The sequence below is a fragment of the Pteropus vampyrus genome, unplaced genomic scaffold (genome assembly GCF_000151845.1).
Source record: "Pteropus vampyrus isolate Shadow unplaced genomic scaffold, Pvam_2.0 Scaffold80, whole genome shotgun sequence".
Taxonomy (NCBI): Eukaryota; Metazoa; Chordata; class Mammalia; order Chiroptera; family Pteropodidae; genus Pteropus; species Pteropus vampyrus.
Genome location: NW_011888861.1, coordinates 7,521,420 through 7,538,776, shown reverse-complemented (window position 1 = coordinate 7,538,776; position 17,357 = coordinate 7,521,420). Strand labels below are relative to the sequence as shown.

At 34.8% G+C, this 17,357-nt stretch overlaps 1 protein-coding gene across 6 annotated transcripts in view; it reads left to right on the top strand.

Annotated features, from left to right (window-relative positions):
* Positions 1 to 17,066, top strand: part of HIVEP1 (human immunodeficiency virus type I enhancer binding protein 1) — a 141,337-nt gene extending 124,271 nt beyond the window's left edge. For all 6 annotated transcript variants that reach the window (XM_023532271.1, XM_011362894.2, XM_023532270.1 and 3 more), the window contains 2 exons: positions 13,200 to 13,711; positions 15,293 to 17,066. In XM_023532271.1, coding sequence (XP_023388039.1) covers positions 13,200 to 13,711; positions 15,293 to 16,468 — 1,688 coding nt within the window. In that variant the 3' untranslated portion in view covers positions 16,469 to 17,066. The remainder of the gene's footprint in view (positions 1 to 13,199; positions 13,712 to 15,292) is intronic.
* The last annotated feature ends 291 nt before the right edge of the window (positions 17,067 to 17,357 follow it).

The window sequence follows — 17,357 nt, the reverse complement described above, 5'->3', positions numbered from 1 at the left end:
CATCAATATGGTATAGAATTTTCTTCATAGAATAGAGTATCATAAGAGATAGGACTTGATTTATTTCTACTTCAATGTTTCTGTATATATTTTAAAATTTTGCTTTTATCAATTTCATAAGAATGTTATAAGTATCAGCAGCATGTGTGACATGTTTAATTTAGATACAAATCACAGATGAAGTGCTGACTTAAAAAATTAGAAAGGAAAATAAATATTTTCAAATACTATAGTTTTAAGTTTTGAAATGTACATCTACTGGTAGAACAAAGCTCTGGGGTTTAGAGGCTGGTCAGTTTCCCCACTTCCTGATCACACAGGGCAAGCTCCCTACTTTAGCAATCAGGCTCATAGCAGTAGTTCTGAGACCAGCTGCCACATGAGATCCTCTACCCATATTGAGATTCCTGCCTGACAGTGTATTCTCCATTTTCCTGGCCCAATAAATGAAAATAAGTGATAAAATTGCACTGTGCAGTGTAGGGTCTTTTCACACATACCCTCCATTGTGGTGAACAGTTTTATGAAATGCTTTTGTGGGATCCTGGGGTCATGATATTATTTCTCATATTCTTAATCTAATGTAAATCTGATATTAAGCCTGCTGCACAGTACACTCCTAGAAGCCACACTGGGATTCCATTTGTTTCATGTCTACAATAAACATTCAGAAAAATGATGAGATGCCACAGCAGTTACCACAGTTTGTTTTCTTACCTTCATTCCAAAAAGTAGTGATTACAGTGGCTTTTCAGATGCCTTTCATTATACCTCCACAGTTGCACTTATCAAGGGTCATTTGGTCTGGCTGTATGAAAAGTTAATGTCTGAAATAACAGAAAACGCTATCAGCTGAGTATCCTTTATCACCTAGGTTTTCCTGAACACTATTGAAATTTGTCCTTTAATTATGCTAATAGGTTACAGATGCCAACTAAATAATAAAAGAAAAATGAGTAGCCAGATTTAGGAGCCACATGTCCTTTAGGAAACCAGTATTATAAAACATCAAGTCTTTGAACAGTGTGAAAATTTGTGATGTCTTCTAGAGAATAGTGAATAAAATTCCTAATTAGTTTTGATAGCCACACTTCATATTTTATATTAAAAATGTGGTAATTATTTCACTAGTGGAGTCTTTCAGTACCTTAAAAAGAACTGTTAGATTCGGCACACTTTTATGAAAGTCACATATACCTAATCAGTGCTAACAGGATATGCAAGAACTTGCTACATATATTTAAATCTTGATTATCTCACACATCTGGGAAATGGGGTAAATCTTTTTAAAGAAAAAAAAACTACCACGGTGTTATTTGAGACAGGATTTTAATCTAGCCCCTGCCAAACTTTGCAGAACAGCACCCAGAAACCTAAGAATAGTGTTTTTAGGTTTACCGGACACATTTGGGGATTTGATCATTTAATCGCTCTTTTCTGTAGCACATGGTCACCAAAAAATACCATCTCTGAGCTTTCATTCCTTCAACAAAAATTGATTAAATATTCGCTAAAGACCAGAGAGTATTGCTACAAAGTATCCCACCATAATATTTCTTTCATAAAGATCATTACCATTTGGTAATGTCTTGGTCAGCTTATGGCTTTCTGGGAAAAATCCAAGTCTTTTTATGCTGTTTGTTTTTAGTTATTACTTTACGTCTGCCTTTTTTCATTTGTTTTCAGTGAAGTTTTACTCCTGGTTTATTTCTATTTCACATAAGTAGTTCTTTTCCTGGCATTATCTTCAGTCTTTTTTTGAGGATCCTAAACCCATTCTCTACTGTGCCAACCACATAATACCTAGACTGTCATTCATCGGCATGATGTGCATGTTCTCTGGCTAATAAAGAGTGCTATTAAAGGTGCTACCCTTAGCAACAGTGGGCTGTATGGTTACCTGTTTTTCCCGTTAGCAGATGAATTCCTGTTCTAATTTTCAAATGAATCAAATTTAGAGATGTTGGGAAACATTTATTTTGAATTAAGCAGAGGAAATTAAAACTCAGACATTTAGCATTTTAGGGAAGTTTCCATTTAGTTCAAAACTAGCAACTTAAGCTGTAATTATAGTATGTGCTCATGAAGTCCCTCCAGCTCAGCCGCACATGGTCTGTATTTTTGCCATGCAAAATTATATAGTCTTAGGAATTTTGTCCTGGGTTCTTGGGGTATTAGTGAATACTTTTTCACCTTTTGTATCAAAAATCTTGCTGCTGGCTATTTGCTTTTCATGCCTTGATCCAAAGAATGTTTTTGTCAACAGAATGCTGGACTTCAATGCTAGGAATGTTAATACATGCCCTCAACTGCCAGACTGGAAGAACCATTCAACATGGCAAAGTATAACTAGAAACATTCTTGTTAGAGTTTAAGTATTTAGGATAATGTATGTAAGATGATGTTATAAACCTGTATTACACTGACCTTTAAAAATAATTTAAATGATTTTTATAAAAATACTAACAAAACCTTTTTTCTAAATAAAACCTGTAGAATATATTTTTGTCACTGAGATTTGTATAGAAAACTACATTATTCCTTTTAAGAAAAATTTCCATGCACGTTATGAAATGACAATAGGCCTTAGAATTTATATTTAAAATAAAGTATTAATATCATTAATGAGTGACACAGATATGATAGTCTTGTGGTTTATTTCCTTAAGTTAACAAACATTAAACTCTGGCACATCATGTTGTTAATGATGTTTTCATCATAAAAAAAAAAAGAAAAACAAAAACTCATCACTGCAGCAGTTGCCTGCTTTAAAAAATTTTTCCCTTCAGGTTGCTGCTGCTGTGTGTCACGATTTCAAAGTAATATTTTTAAATATATGAGAAAACAAAAACAGACAAACTACAACAACAAAAGAATGTTGATGCAGGAGGTCCTGGTGTGTGGTGGTGTCCTCTCAGGGGAGCCTGTCTTTAGGGGATTCCCTTGTGCTGTCTTTGTGCATCTAGCTCTTCCAGCAGGTGTCACTGTCTGGCAGCAGTGGGAAGGCAGTTTGCAGTTCATCCAACTGACCTTAAAAAGATGCTTTTGGAATACATCTTTAGGGAAGTTGTTTCACATAAGTTTATTGAAACGTACTCTTGAAAAACAGTATTGCTGCATTGCATACCTCATTTTTCGCCTCATGAATTTAAATTCACAGAAAACAAAGGAATTAATTTTGCACACATATAAAATTTTACCGAGTGTTGGAAAAAAATATTTATGAGTGGGGACTGCGTCTAGCAGGTTGTAAATTAAATAGACCTTTTAAGAGCCATTTATTTATGAATTTGTTAAGCAAGTATATGGGTTCCTTATGTCTGTTCTAGAGTGCCTAGAGGATGCGTAAGGGCAAGCCACAGCTTTACCCTCCTGCAGTATTACAGTCTATATTGTACAAGCCAAGGAAATAACAATTGTAATATAATAATGAAAAGTCAGTATATCTTATTGGACTAATGACAGGATCCTAAATGTATAAAAAAAATGTTCCAAATTCTGGCTTTGATGCCTTCCAGCTCTGTATGTTTCTTAATTTTCTTGTGTAAGGTGAGTTTGATTTCATCTCTATCATGGGGTGGTTGTTAGGTTTAAACACGAAATAGAGTATAAATGATGGCAAACTTTTTCTATAAAGGACCGGATTATAAGTATTTTAGGCTTTGTGGGCCACATAGTCTCTGTTGTGATCACCAAACTTTGTGGTTGTGGTGCAAGAGAGGCCGTAGGCCGCATGTAAACTAATGAGCATGGCTATGTTCCAATAAAACTATTTACAAGAATAGTGGGTGAGCCACACGTGTCCAGCAGCTGTAATTTGCCAACTCCTGATATTATAGGTACTCAGAGGTACTTAGTATACTACACTATAGTAGTTATTGTGTTAAATAACATGCAGTAGTAAAATAAGCAATATCACAGAGTCATAAATTTAAGTTTTTGGAGTAGTTATTGAGTCTTTTTTCTTACCTTCACTGTATTGTGATCATCAACAGGCTGCTTTTCCTTTCTGGGTCTTCTATCAGCACTTCTAATTCAGTGTAATGATCTTTGGGTCAGAGGTAGAGGTTCAGGGGAAAGCAAGGTAATATGAAAGGACTTTTATTAGCATAAATCCAGAGAGCAAGTTGTTTGGGGTTTGTTTTGATGCTATGGATATTTAAAAAAAATACCATTGTCTTCTGTTCATTTAAGCTATCCATTTTATCTTTTTTCTGTCACCCCAGAATATCAGTTTGTACATAATGATCCAAAATTCATTTGCAGGTTTCCAGATAATGCATGCAGAGAGAAAAACATTATTCTCTATTTACCTAAGCAAAGTAAAATTATAGAAAGGAATCCAGTGCTTCTTAAGGCTTCTCCAGGCTGTAGGTATGTGGCTCAGTTCAGAGAGAAAGTAAGTCCAGGGAAGCCACCCTGTAGTCTTCCCATCCATAATACCACCAGCCCTGGTCTGAAACTTGGTATGATCAAGGGAAAATCAGATTAAAATGAAGCCAAAGAATTTTACTTCCTTCCCCATTAAAAAAAATCCTTCTCATAAATTACACTGGAAATTTATACGCACACACATACACACAGCAGATCCTCACATAACATTGTTAGAACGTTGATAAACTTAGATTCTTGTTTATATCAATTAATGTATGATGAAATTGGTTTTATGTCATTTTGCTTAAAGTTGTGAAACATATTGATGACGTTGAAGACTTACTGTGTACATATTATATGTATATTTGATTTATATATATATGTATATAAAATTTAAAAGATTTATAATTCTTAATTGTCTATAGCGACTATAATATACAGTGTATTTCCTGTGAAATTTTAAAAGTTCAGTTATTTACATTCTTGGGGATTGTACTTTATGTGTTTTATTCGTAATCAATTATATGAAGCTTTTAATGTCTGTACCTATAAACATTCAGCTCATGCATATTTATAAGCTAGCTTATTGACTGTAATTCATTGTTGACCTTTTTTCAGATCGTTCTGCTGTTATACTTTTTAAATATGGCATTTAAATGTGGACTGTTTAGCACAGACTGAGAAGACAGGCAAACCTGGGTTTGAATCTTGGCTCGACACTTTGAAATAATTAACTGCATTTTTCACTTTTTAAATCATTGTCTGAGAAAAGGTCAGGTTCTTAATTGGTCTTTGTTTTAGTTATGATCAAATAGTATTGGTCTGTATGTAGTGCTAAACCAGGTTCTCTTAGAGTCTAGATGGCTAGAAGTAAAGCCATTTAGTCATTATATGTACTATTGGATGATAAAAACAAAAGTAGGTAAAAGATACCAGATAAGAACAGAATTTTAAGTGGTAAAAAAATTTAAACATGTGTTAGGGTATATTTTGGAGAAATTTCCTGTGCTTTTAAATTGACCAATGGAAGTATTGGAATTGGTTTCAAGAATTAATAGTTTCCTGGTAAACAGGAAAGAAAAATATTGCTTATCAGAAAGAGAAGTGTTGATGAATATAAGAACAGGGATAGATATTGTGCAAGATTTCTGAATGAAATGGCATATTCGTGTCAGTAGGGTAAAATATAGACCCTGGAGCATCGGCAAATAGTTTTTCTTTTAATGCTATTTTTAAAAGATTATTTTAGTCTTACAGAAAAGTTACAAAACTAGTATAGAGAATTCCTTTATACCCTTCACCCAGCTTCCCCTTTTGTTAGCATCTTACATAACTATAGAATATTTGTTAACACTAAGAAATTAACCTCAACTCAGTATTACTAACTAAAGTACAGAATTTACTTGGATTTCTCTCATTTTTCTGCTGATGTACTTTTTCCGTCCCAGGATCTCATTTCAGTATCCTACATTGCACTTAGTTGCCATGGTTCCTTAGGCTCCTCCAGTGTGTTCCTCAGTCTTTCTTGTCTTTTGTGACCTTGACATTTTTAGAGAATGCTGATCAGTTATTTTGTAGAATACTCTCCAACTTGAGATTTTCTGATATATGTTCATGATTGAGTTGAGGTTGTGATCATTAAGAAAGTGTCATAGGGTGATGTGGTTTTCTTAGCACATCATAGAAGGAGGTCTATTATGTCAATATTTATTATTGGTCATATTAACCTTCATTACTTGCTAAGGTGATGTCTGTCAGGGCATTACTGTAAATTTAATGTTGCTTTTATGAATATTAAATATTAGTGAGGGATACTTTGAGACTGTGCAGATATCCTGTTTATACATCGATGGATCTTGCCTATGGTAAGTATTACCGTGGTGGTCTAATTTATTAATTTTTTAGTAATGTTCTAATTTTTTAGTAAGGAAAAGTTATTTCTCCATTTATGCATTCTTCCATTTATTCATTTATATCAGTATGGACTTAAGGATGTATATTTTATCCTTTGCGTTATAATCCAGAACTGTTCATTATTTATTAAGTAGCTCAAATTCTCATTGGCCATTGAGTGTTCTTTGAGGTCTGTTCCTGTGCCCTTTTGACATGGCCCCATCTTTTTTTAAGCTGCCATATATAAATGAGAACATGAGTTCATATTGACAGTTTCAGTTCCAGGTCAGCAACACAAGGTTTATCCTAGCCGTCTCCATTTTCTTCTTTTTCTTACACCCACAATGAGAAACCTGAATCTCATCTATAGTGCGTGTACATACTTGTTCAACTCTAGTGTACCAATAAACTAGTTTCAGAAATCTTAACCAACCTGTGAAAAACAGATTTACAATTACAGTACAGTGTTTGTGTGTAGTTAATTTTGTCTTTAACCTTCACAATATCTAGCCCAAGCCCTCTTTAAGGATATCAAGGTCGAGACCTTTCTTCCTGTCCCCTTTAGTATAATTATGTGGTTCATTTGTACTTCAGTCATCTTTCTCAGCTTGAATTTCATTCTTGATTTCCCCCACATCCTCACTGATTATGTTTTATTAAAAACAGTAGAATTTATTTTGCGGTCTGTAGTTCTGCTTTGCATGGACCTGTGGGGGGTGGACATACAAATATATAGAATTGTATGTCCACCCCCCACAGGTCCATGCAAAGCAGTTCCTTCACCCCCAAAATTCCCCTGTGCCACTCCTTTATAGGAAATTGCTCCCCCACCCCATAACCCCTAACAACCACTGATCTCTTTTTCATCCCATCATTTTGCATCTTCCAGAATGTCATGTGAAAGGAATCATACAATAAGTAGCTTTTGGAAGTCTGGCTTCTTTCACTTAGCAAAATGCATGTAAGATTCATCCATGTTATTGTGTGAGTCAGTGGTTTATTTCCTTCCTTTATTGCTGAGTAGCATTCTATTGTATTGATGTCCTGGAATTTGTTATGCACTGAGCAGTTAAAAGACACCTGGGTTGCTTCTGATTTTCGGCAGTTATGAATAAAATTGTTATATACATTCATGTACAGGTTATGTGAATGTAAGTTTCTGTTTCTCCAGAGTTTGATACTAGGAATGGAATCTCTGGGTTATATGGTTGGTATACTTTAGTTTTCTAAAAAACTGTCGAACTGTTTTCCAAAGTGACTATACCATTTTACATTTCCATCAGTAATGTATGAGGGTCCAGTTGTTCTACAACCTCACCAGCACATTAAAAAAAAAAAAATACTTTAGTAGGTATGTAGTGGTATTTCGTTGTGGTTTTAATATTCATTTCCCTCTTGATTGATGATGTTGAGCATCTTTTCATGTGCTGTTTGCCTTCCACGTGGCTTCTTCAGTGAAATGTCTATTCAGAAATTTTGTCCATTTTTAAAAATGAGTTTGTTGCTTATTGTTGAATTTTGATTTTTTTTTTTTTAAATACTGTGGGTAATCTCTTTGTCAGAAATGTGCTTTGCAGATGTTTATTCCCAGTCTGTGGCTTGTCTTATTGTTCTCTTGCAGTGTCTTCCTCAGAGCAAATAAATAAATAATAATGTTAATAAATCCCAGTTTATCAGTTTTTGTTGTATTGATTGTGCTTTTGGTGTCATATGTAAGAAATCTTTGTCTAAATTGAATCACATAGATTTCTACAATTTTCTATGACAAGTTATATAGTTTTATATATTACATTTAGGTCTATAATCTATTTTGAGTTTTTGTATTAGGTATAAGGTTTGTATCAATGTTCATTTTTTGGTATGTGGATGTCCATTTGTTTTATCACCATTTGCTAGAAAGATTATTCTTCATGGAATTTCCTTTGTCAATATTTAGCTTACTATGTCTATGCATTTTTTTCTGTCTGGACTGTCTTCTGATCTATTGCTCCTATATGTCTATCCTTTTTCTAATACCATATTGTCTTTAGTGTGAGTCCTCTAACTTTTTTCCTTTTTCAAAATTGTGTTGGCTATTCTAGTTTCTTTTCTTTTCCATAGAAATTTTAGAATCAGATTGTTGATATCAGGAAAATGCTCGTGAGTTGGTTTTTTTGTTTTTGGTTTTGTTTTTGTTTTTTTTTTTACGGAATTGCATTGCATTTATATTTCAAATTGGGGAGAAATCCTGTTGTAACAATATTGAGGCTTCCAATCTGTGAATATGGTATGTCTATTTGATTTTTTTAACCAGTGTTTTGTAATTTTCAGCATACTGATCCTGCATATTTTTTAAATTTATACCTAAATATTTACTCTTTTTGTTCTATTATAAATAGTATTGTAGTTTTAATTTTGAATTCCAGTTCATTGGTAGAGCATAGAATTTTTCATATATTTTCTTATCCTTTTATTGTTTGTAGATTCTGTAGTGATATATCCCCTTTCTTGCCTAATGTTGGTAATTTTATCTTTTTTTTTCTTGGCCGGTATTACTAGAGGTCTTTCAGTTTTACTGATTTTTTTTTCAAAGATCCAGATTTTGGTTTTATTGACTTTCTGTATTTTTCTTTTGTCAATTTTATTATTTCTGGTTTCATCTTTATTATTTCTTTCCCTTTTATCATTTTGGGTTTAGTTTTTTTTTTTCTAATTTTTAAAAATGAGAGCTTAGGTTATTTATTTGATACATTATTTTCTAATAAAAACATTTAATACAATAAAATTTCCACTAACTACTGCTTTAGCTGTATCCCACCAGTTTTGAATATTTTAATTTTCATCCAGCTCAAAATATTTCTAACTTTTTTTGAGATTTTTCTCTTTTACCCATGGATTATTTAGAAATGTGTTATTTAATTCTGAACTATTGGGGAATTTTTCAGATATCTTCTTATTATTGATTTCTAGCTTAATTCTGTTTTCATCCGAAAACATACTCAATTTGATTTCTATCCATTTAAAAATAATTGAGGTTTGTTTTGTAGCTCAGAATATGATAAATATTGGTGAATGTTTCATGTGCACATATAACGAAAGTATATTCTGATGGTGGGTGAAACTTTCTGTGAATGTCAGTTAGGTCTAGTTCATTAATAGTGTTTTCCAGATTTTTTATGTTCTTACTGATTTTCTAAATTCTTATTTTATCAGTTATTGAGAGTGGAGTGTTGAAGTTTTCAAATATGATTGTGAATTTATTACTTTTTTTCAGTTTTAGCCTCATTTATGTTGTGCTCTGGTTGGTTGCTACATATTTAGGATTCCTATATGTTCACAGAGAATTAACCCCTTTATCATTTTGTAATGCTCCCGTTTATCTTTGATAATATTCCTGTTCTAAAGTCTAATATTACTATAATTTTTTCCAACTATATTTTAGTTAATGATTTAAGGTATATCTTTCTCCACACTTTACTTTCAATCTATTTATGTCTTTACATATAAAATGGATTTCTTGTACACAGTATATACCTGGAATTTGCTCTTTTGTCCAGTTTGGCATCTCTCTCTTTTAATTCATGTGTTAGACTATTCCTTTTAATGTTCATGTAGTTGGATTAGAACCTACCATCTTGCCAGCTGTTTTCTATTTGTTTCATTTTTTTGTTTTCCTCTTTTTATGCCTTAATTCAGCATTTTTATGATTCTCTCTTCTCTAATTGACTTGTTTCTACTTTTTGAAAAATTTAGTTGCCTACCTTCAAATAATATACATTGCTTTACATGTAGTATAAAGACTTCGTAACACTATATTCACAATTCCTTCTTTCCATCCTTTGTGCTACTGTTGTCATATCTTCTATATTTATATTTATGCTATAAACACACAGTACATTGCTACTATTTTGCTATAAACATTCAGTTATCTTTTAGAGCAAGCAATTTAAAATTAATTTTACCTTTTTTTGTTCTGTTTCTGATTTTCTTCATTTTTTGTATAGATCCAAGTTCCCATCTGCTACCATATTCTCTCTGCCTAAAGAGATTTCCTTAACATGTATTGTCAAGGAGGTCTGCTGGCAGTGAATCCTCTGTTTTTGTTTTTCTAAGGAAGCCTATATTTCCCTTCATCTTTGAAAATTATCTTCAGTGGGGATAGAATTCTGGGTTTGACAGTTTTTTTTGTTGTCATTGTTACTGTTTTTCACTTGTAGCATTTCATTTTATTCTTTTTTGTAGTTTCCATATCTCAGCTGAAATTCCCCTTTGATAGTGAATGTTGTCCGCCTTTCCCATTAGAGCTTTTAACATTTAATCATAATTATTTTAAATTCTCTGACAGTTGTAACATCTGTGTCATATTCACTGGTTCTGACTAATTTTTCTTTTCTGAGTATATTTTTTTCTTGCCTTTTTGTGTGCCTTGTAATTTTTGTTGAAACGTGAACATCTTGTACAAGACAGTACAGACTAATTAAATAGCTTTTATGCCTAGTAATGGGTGTACCTCTCCTTCTACTAGGCCTTTAGGGTGGGGTTTTTTTTCTAGTTATAGTTGGACTGAGTTTGAGAGATTTTTTTGTTACAATGGCTACCCTTAGTGCACCAGGGGCTTTAAATTCCTATAGAGATACTGTGTTTTAGTCGAGGGTGGATTATGAGAGCAGTGCCTCTTTGTTCTAGTTTTAGGCCTTCCCTTTACACTTTTTTATTCTCTCTCTCTCCCAGAAGTATTTTGCTGTTACCAGTAATTTAAAACTTTTTAGCTTGATATTAGTGGGTGAAGAGGAGATAGTTTGCTGTCACTGTTCTAATTCAGCCTCAGTCTTCTATGTGTACCATGTTATTAAGTTTCTGGGCTGTGGCCCTCTCATTCTCCTACCCCTCCTCCAGCTGTAGTGTTGGACTCAGCTGGTAATCTGCCCCTCCTCAAAGACTAGACTTGTGTTTTTTCTGCTGTCCATTCCCCTTCCTCACTGCAGTGAGTTTTCAGGGTAAGGTTTTTCTTCCACAGTAGAGAGAGGGGAGGTAGATTTAGGTTAGAATTCCTTGCCCCTTCTATATGGCTACTGCTTCTCTTCCTCCAGATCTAGACCACAGTGGACACTTAATGTGCTCTTTGGTGTGAGTTCTTAGGCGGGGTTCATGGCATAGAGCCTACAAGAGCGTGTAGCCCCAGAGGATGTACATAATCCTCCCACCCCATACTTGGCTCTAACCAGTCTGTCAGCTATTTAGCTGACTTCATGGACCAGCATCCTGTTGCATCTACTCCTAATGACACAGCTTGTTTCTTTTCTCTTCCTGTAGGCATTGTCTCTGCTTAGAGTTTGGGCTTTTTGTTTATCTGGGACTTCAGCTTTATGATGGATTTGGTAAAAGTCATAAATTTAAAGTTATGCCTCCTTTAAAAAAAAAAAAGTAATAGTTTTTAAGGTAAAGCAAGTCCCACCGTAGTTAAGATTTTGCAGCAGATTTGGCCTTTAATGAAATCAGCCCCCTTTCTATGACCTAGTCTCCCTGTCATATGATTTTCTTTTTTTCATACTTTAAAAAAGAAAAAGTGTCTCAAAATATATCTGATTTGGCGCTACTTTGGCAAACAGATATTGGAGAGATATCTTTGAGGTAGGAATTAGGACATTTACCCAGAAATCACCCATTTCATTTCCAGCACAAGCACCTGGTAGGACTCAATAAATTGGTGTTATTTATTATTTTATAGCAAAATAGAACCCTTAAAACAAATAGTTTATGAAATCACATATTAAAGGAACCTAAATGCATATTTTTTGTCCTTGAATATTTTAATTATAAAAGTAACATATGCTTGAGATAAACATAAAAGTTCTAGTCTGTTCCATCCTAGAAATAATCACACTGATCCTTTGAGACTTTTCCCTAAAAACTTACTTCATAATACAGAAAAGGTAGTAAAATAAATTAATACACAGACTATTTGGGAAAGCCAGGAAATATACTGATTGCCTATTTCTCTATTTACATTTATTTCTCTTCAAAAATATATGTGTAAGTTCAGAGTGTATCACAGCTAAGCTGAATGTGGTCTGATATCTTCATTTTAGCTCAGTGAAAAGAATCGGGGCAGATATTTTGCATTCTTTTTCCATTTAACGTTTTAAAGTTTATTAGTTTTCTAAGGGAAAGAGCCTCTAATTTTGCAAGATTTTGAATAGATAAGGTTATGAGCTTATGAGAATTTTGAGACTATTCCCTGGACAGTCTTGAATATTCCTTGTGAGACAGTCTAACATGACATGAGGCTGATTTGAATGACTTTTGGTTAATGTTCCCTTCCTGTGAGGCATTGGTGGGATTATAGAAAACAAATGATAGGAAAATTCAGCACCTCTATAAGTAAAAAAAAAAGTAGAAGGAGATTTATATATTAGATAATAATATACTCAGAGGACAATGGAAACTTGTCTAAAATAATTTTGCTTATAAATATGAAATGTCATCAGGTTTTTTTTTTTATTAAAATTTGTTCAGTAGGAAGGAGATACAAAAATAGATATAGAAAAAGACTTCAGGAAAAGAATTGGCTTGGACTTTGTTAAATTTTTTAATATGGTTCGGTCTTCTTTGGGGGATTTTACAAGTATATTGTTTGAGGTCTTTATTTCTGATTTTCTTTATGTAAGACCCTTTGCCTATCTATTCTCGAGGCTTATTTCATGTTCTGCATCCTCAATAAAGCCTTTCCTGGCCATGCCACTCTCTATTAGTGCCTCACGTCTCTGATTCCTACTGAACTGACCCACTCTTCCCCATGTCATTCTACTCAACTAAATGGTAGGCTTTTTGTGGGTAGAGTTCTTGTCTTTTATATTCCTCACAGTATTGCCAAGCTTATAAAAAAAATAAACAATTGCATTTGCCCAGTTGCAAAACATTGTATAACATACCCTCTTGATTGTTTTTATTAGATGAAAAACAAAGATTCAGTTACGAGCGGTCTGGATATGATCTTGAAGAATCTGATGGCCCAGATGAGGACGATAATGAAAATGAAGATGATGATGAGGACAGCCAGGCTGAATCAGTCCTATCAGCAGCTCCCTCTGTTACGGCCAGCCCTCAGCATCTTCCATCTAGAAGTAGCCTTCAGGACTCTGTGAGTGCTGATGAGGACATCAGGATTACCGATTGCTTTTCCGGGGTACACACAGACCCAATGGACGTTCTGCCTAGAGCATTGCCCACCAAGATGACGGTACTTAGCACGATGCAGTCAGACTACAGCAAGAAGACAGAGTTGCCACTGAGGACCCGGCAGCATGCTGTGAAAGACGAAGAAGATACAGCTGCTCCTGTAGACTCTTCTAGGTCACCTGAAGTTGTACCTAGATCTCCATGTCATCAAATGTCTGTAGACTTCCCTGAATCAGAAGAAATTCTGAGACAATCTGTGGTTGGAAAGGCTATTGCTTTAACGCAGGTAAATGGTTGTTTTCCTATTTTTCAAACCTATTAAATATGGGGCACCTAATGGTTTAAGAAAATAATGTGCTTAAATTATTCATTCATGCATGGCTAAATCAGTTTGTTTAAGCTTTTTGTTTTGTTTTAAAGGCTAAGGATATTTATTTCCCTTAAATCCTTTTTAGGTATTTTAATCAGAGTTCACATACTGTATTATAAATCTGTGAAAGAACCAAATGAATCTTTTGAAATAAACTCATTTTTTATTTGCTTTTTTTTTAACATCTTGAATTTAAAAAAACATGTATGTGCCTATTGAGAACATGACTCTCAGACATATTCATCCCATGGCTACTCTAAGTTGTTTTTCCACTGGCATTGATATGATAGGTTTACACTAGATTATCCAAAAATTTTGCGCTTTGTCCCTGTTAGCAAAACAGCTACCAGTTTCTATGGCAAAGTAAGTATGACCAAAAAAATATGTCAAGTAGTTCACTTTACTTGAATGATCAAATTGCTGTGGCAGCTTGGGAAAGCTTCCTGCCCTGAGAACTAGCTGAGGGCCAGACACACGCCTCCAGAAAGTCACCCTGAGGGTGCTGCTATGAATGATACCCTGCTTTTACACTTGGCGGCTGGTGAGAAACATGTAAGTGTGTTAGGAATACATTCTTCTCTCATTGACAGTTCTAGTAGATATTAACAATTGCACTAGGATTTATTCCTAAATGTGGCAGATTTATTTTGGTTTATTAGGTAACACTGGAGAAAATTTAAAAGGCTGAAAGCTTGAATTTTTATAGGCTACCCTAAATTAATATAATTTAATCTTTAAATTATTTTAATATTTACATTAGCATATAAATTAATGTCGCTCTATAATACAGACATCAAGATAAAGCTAATATATAGATAATAACCTTAAAGTGGAAGAAAGGATAGGCAAGATTTATTCCTTCTAATGACATTTCTTTACTTTCATATTGGTCACTAGTACTTTAAGCTTCTCTATCCCCAAATTTCTCATATACCTGCCAGTACATGGAAATCTGGTTTTTAGTAGACCTTTCACAAACTTACATATGAATGACCATACAAATGAACAACTATAGATCTTTTTATTAATAACAACTTTATTTCATAAATGAGTAGTTCTCCAGTTAATTTTTCCCTGAGTTGATAATCGTAGCCAAGTAATACCTCAATTTCTTAAAGACTTCTAATGTCTAAAATAGGATGGAACTAGTGATGCCAGCAGTAGTAATGACAACAACAGCTGAATATAATTATGGCCACCTCTAAGAGTTAATTTTAGTATAAGTGAGATGATATCTAGGAAATTTGAAAAATGCAGAGTACTATGCAAAATGTGTTTTATTTGTACAAGAAAATAAAGAGAGTAAAAGTGCAATAGAGGTTTTTTCCATTGGAAATTTATTTTTAAAATGAAAATAGAATTTTTAGCAAGCCTATAATTTTATAAAATACAATTATGCATATTTTCAGCTCACTAGAAATAGATTTTATGCTAGCATTTTAGCTCAGTGACTAAGAAAGCTGTGCTCTGAAAGGATTCTTCTCTCCTGTCTTTTAGAACACATCTGTACGGCTCCCTCCTCCTGCAACGGAGCGCAACCCTCAGATAGCAGCAGGAATTCCTTCAAGGGCCTCACCTCAGCCTGATACTCAAGGAGAGAAGCCGCAAATAACTCTCCCTCCGACTCCAGGCCTGCCTTCTCCTCAGACTCATTTGTTTAGCCACCTTCCTTTGCATTCCCAACAGCAATCAAGGACACCTTATAATATGGTTCCAGTTGGGGGAATCCACGTGGTACCTGCTGGCCTCACATATTCTACATTCGTACCCATTCAAGCTGGGCCAATGCAGCTTACGATTCCTGCTGTCAATGTAATTCACAGAACTGTAGGCACTCCTGGGGATACAATCACAGAAGTTTCTGGCACTACAAATCCTGCTGGAGTGGCTGAATTAAGCAGTGTCGTGCCATGTATTCCCATTGGCCAAATCCGTGTGCCAGGCCTTCAGAACCTCAGTACCCCAGGCTTGCAGTCACTTTCATCACTGAGCATGGAAACCGTCAATATTTTAGGCCTCTCCAATACAAACATGGCCCCACAAGTACACCCGCCAGGGCTGGCTCTAAATGCTGTCGGACTGCAAGTTTTGACTGCAAACCCTTCGTCACAGAGCAGTCCCACTCCGCAGGCACACATTCCTGGCCTCCAGATCTTGAACATCGCATTGCCTGCTTTAATTCCCTCAGTTAGTCAAGTGACCGTGGATGCACAGGGAGCTCCTGAAACACCAGCTTCCCAAAACAGAGCACGTGAGGCGCTCCCCAAGCCAACTTCCATAGCCAGTGTGAGTCAGGGCAGCAGGACCGTGTCTCCTCAGGGGTCACCTCAAGTCCAGCGGGAAAATGCAAAAAAAGTGCTAGATCCACTTGCCCCTGCAAGAGACCATGCAAGGCTTGATGGCTCAAGTAAAATGGACACAGGGAAGGCTGCCTCCGTCAATCATGTGAAGCCCAAGCATGAACTCCCTTCCATTCAGGGCAAACCAGCGTCCACATCAGAGCCTCTGCTAAAGGTGCATCCTGACGCTTTCACAGAGCCCTCAGGCCAGCAGGCTCTCTGTCCAGAGAGGCCAGTGGCTAGGCCCATGGCCCTGTCCCGCAGGCAGGCCACTGCGCAGTTCAGCGACGTGAGTAGTGACGACGACGAGGACAGGCTTGTGATAGCAACCTAGTGGCTTTTTACTTTGTTTTTTTGTTCGTTTTGTTTTTTTTGTTTTTTGTTTTTTTTGAGTTTTTTTATATAACACTTCAAGGTTTCTTTGTAAACCCCCCTTCCCTTAAAGCACATTTTTCTGACATAAACTCATGACTAATCTTTGTGCAATCATGAAATTTTGACCAATAATTGTTGTTTTGTGTCAGCTCCAGCCATTTTTGTACATGTTGTATAGACAATTGTGCCTTTTAGGAGTTTTATGTTTAGAAACTGTACAGATTGTTGAATATCTATACATATAAAATATATATTATATATATATATACATATATATATATATATATATGAAAACCAGGTAGTTATTTGTGTTTAGTAACAAAAACCTGTCAAATAAATCAACTGATTAAATTATATGTTGCACTGTTAAGTATAAATTTCTATGGCTGTGGGGCAGAGTTTCTGTGTATAAATTAATATGTAAACTCCATATTTATTGTATTCATATTAGTCTTTGAAAATGGGTCTGTCCTTCTTGTGTAAGATGGTAACTTTACACTTCAGACAGATTTTCTGTGTTATAAAATGTTTCAGTAAAATATTGTTTACTGACTTTATCATTGCTTTAGTTGTGCCTTCTTTATATCATTTAGTGATCAGTCATCTGCATTCAGAATATAGCCTTAGGTTACATTCTTTGCACACTCACCCCACTGTTATTTTTAAGAAACTGGCTTGGTGATGTTACTACTGTGGGAAACTCACCAAAATTTACACAGCTAAGAGATCTATTTTTCCTATTTGTGATGAGTAATTCTGTAACTATTAACTTATTAGAAGAGTCAGTATTTAAGAACACTGTCTGTAAGTATTTATAGCATACAGCCTGAAATGGGCAGAGTTCCTAA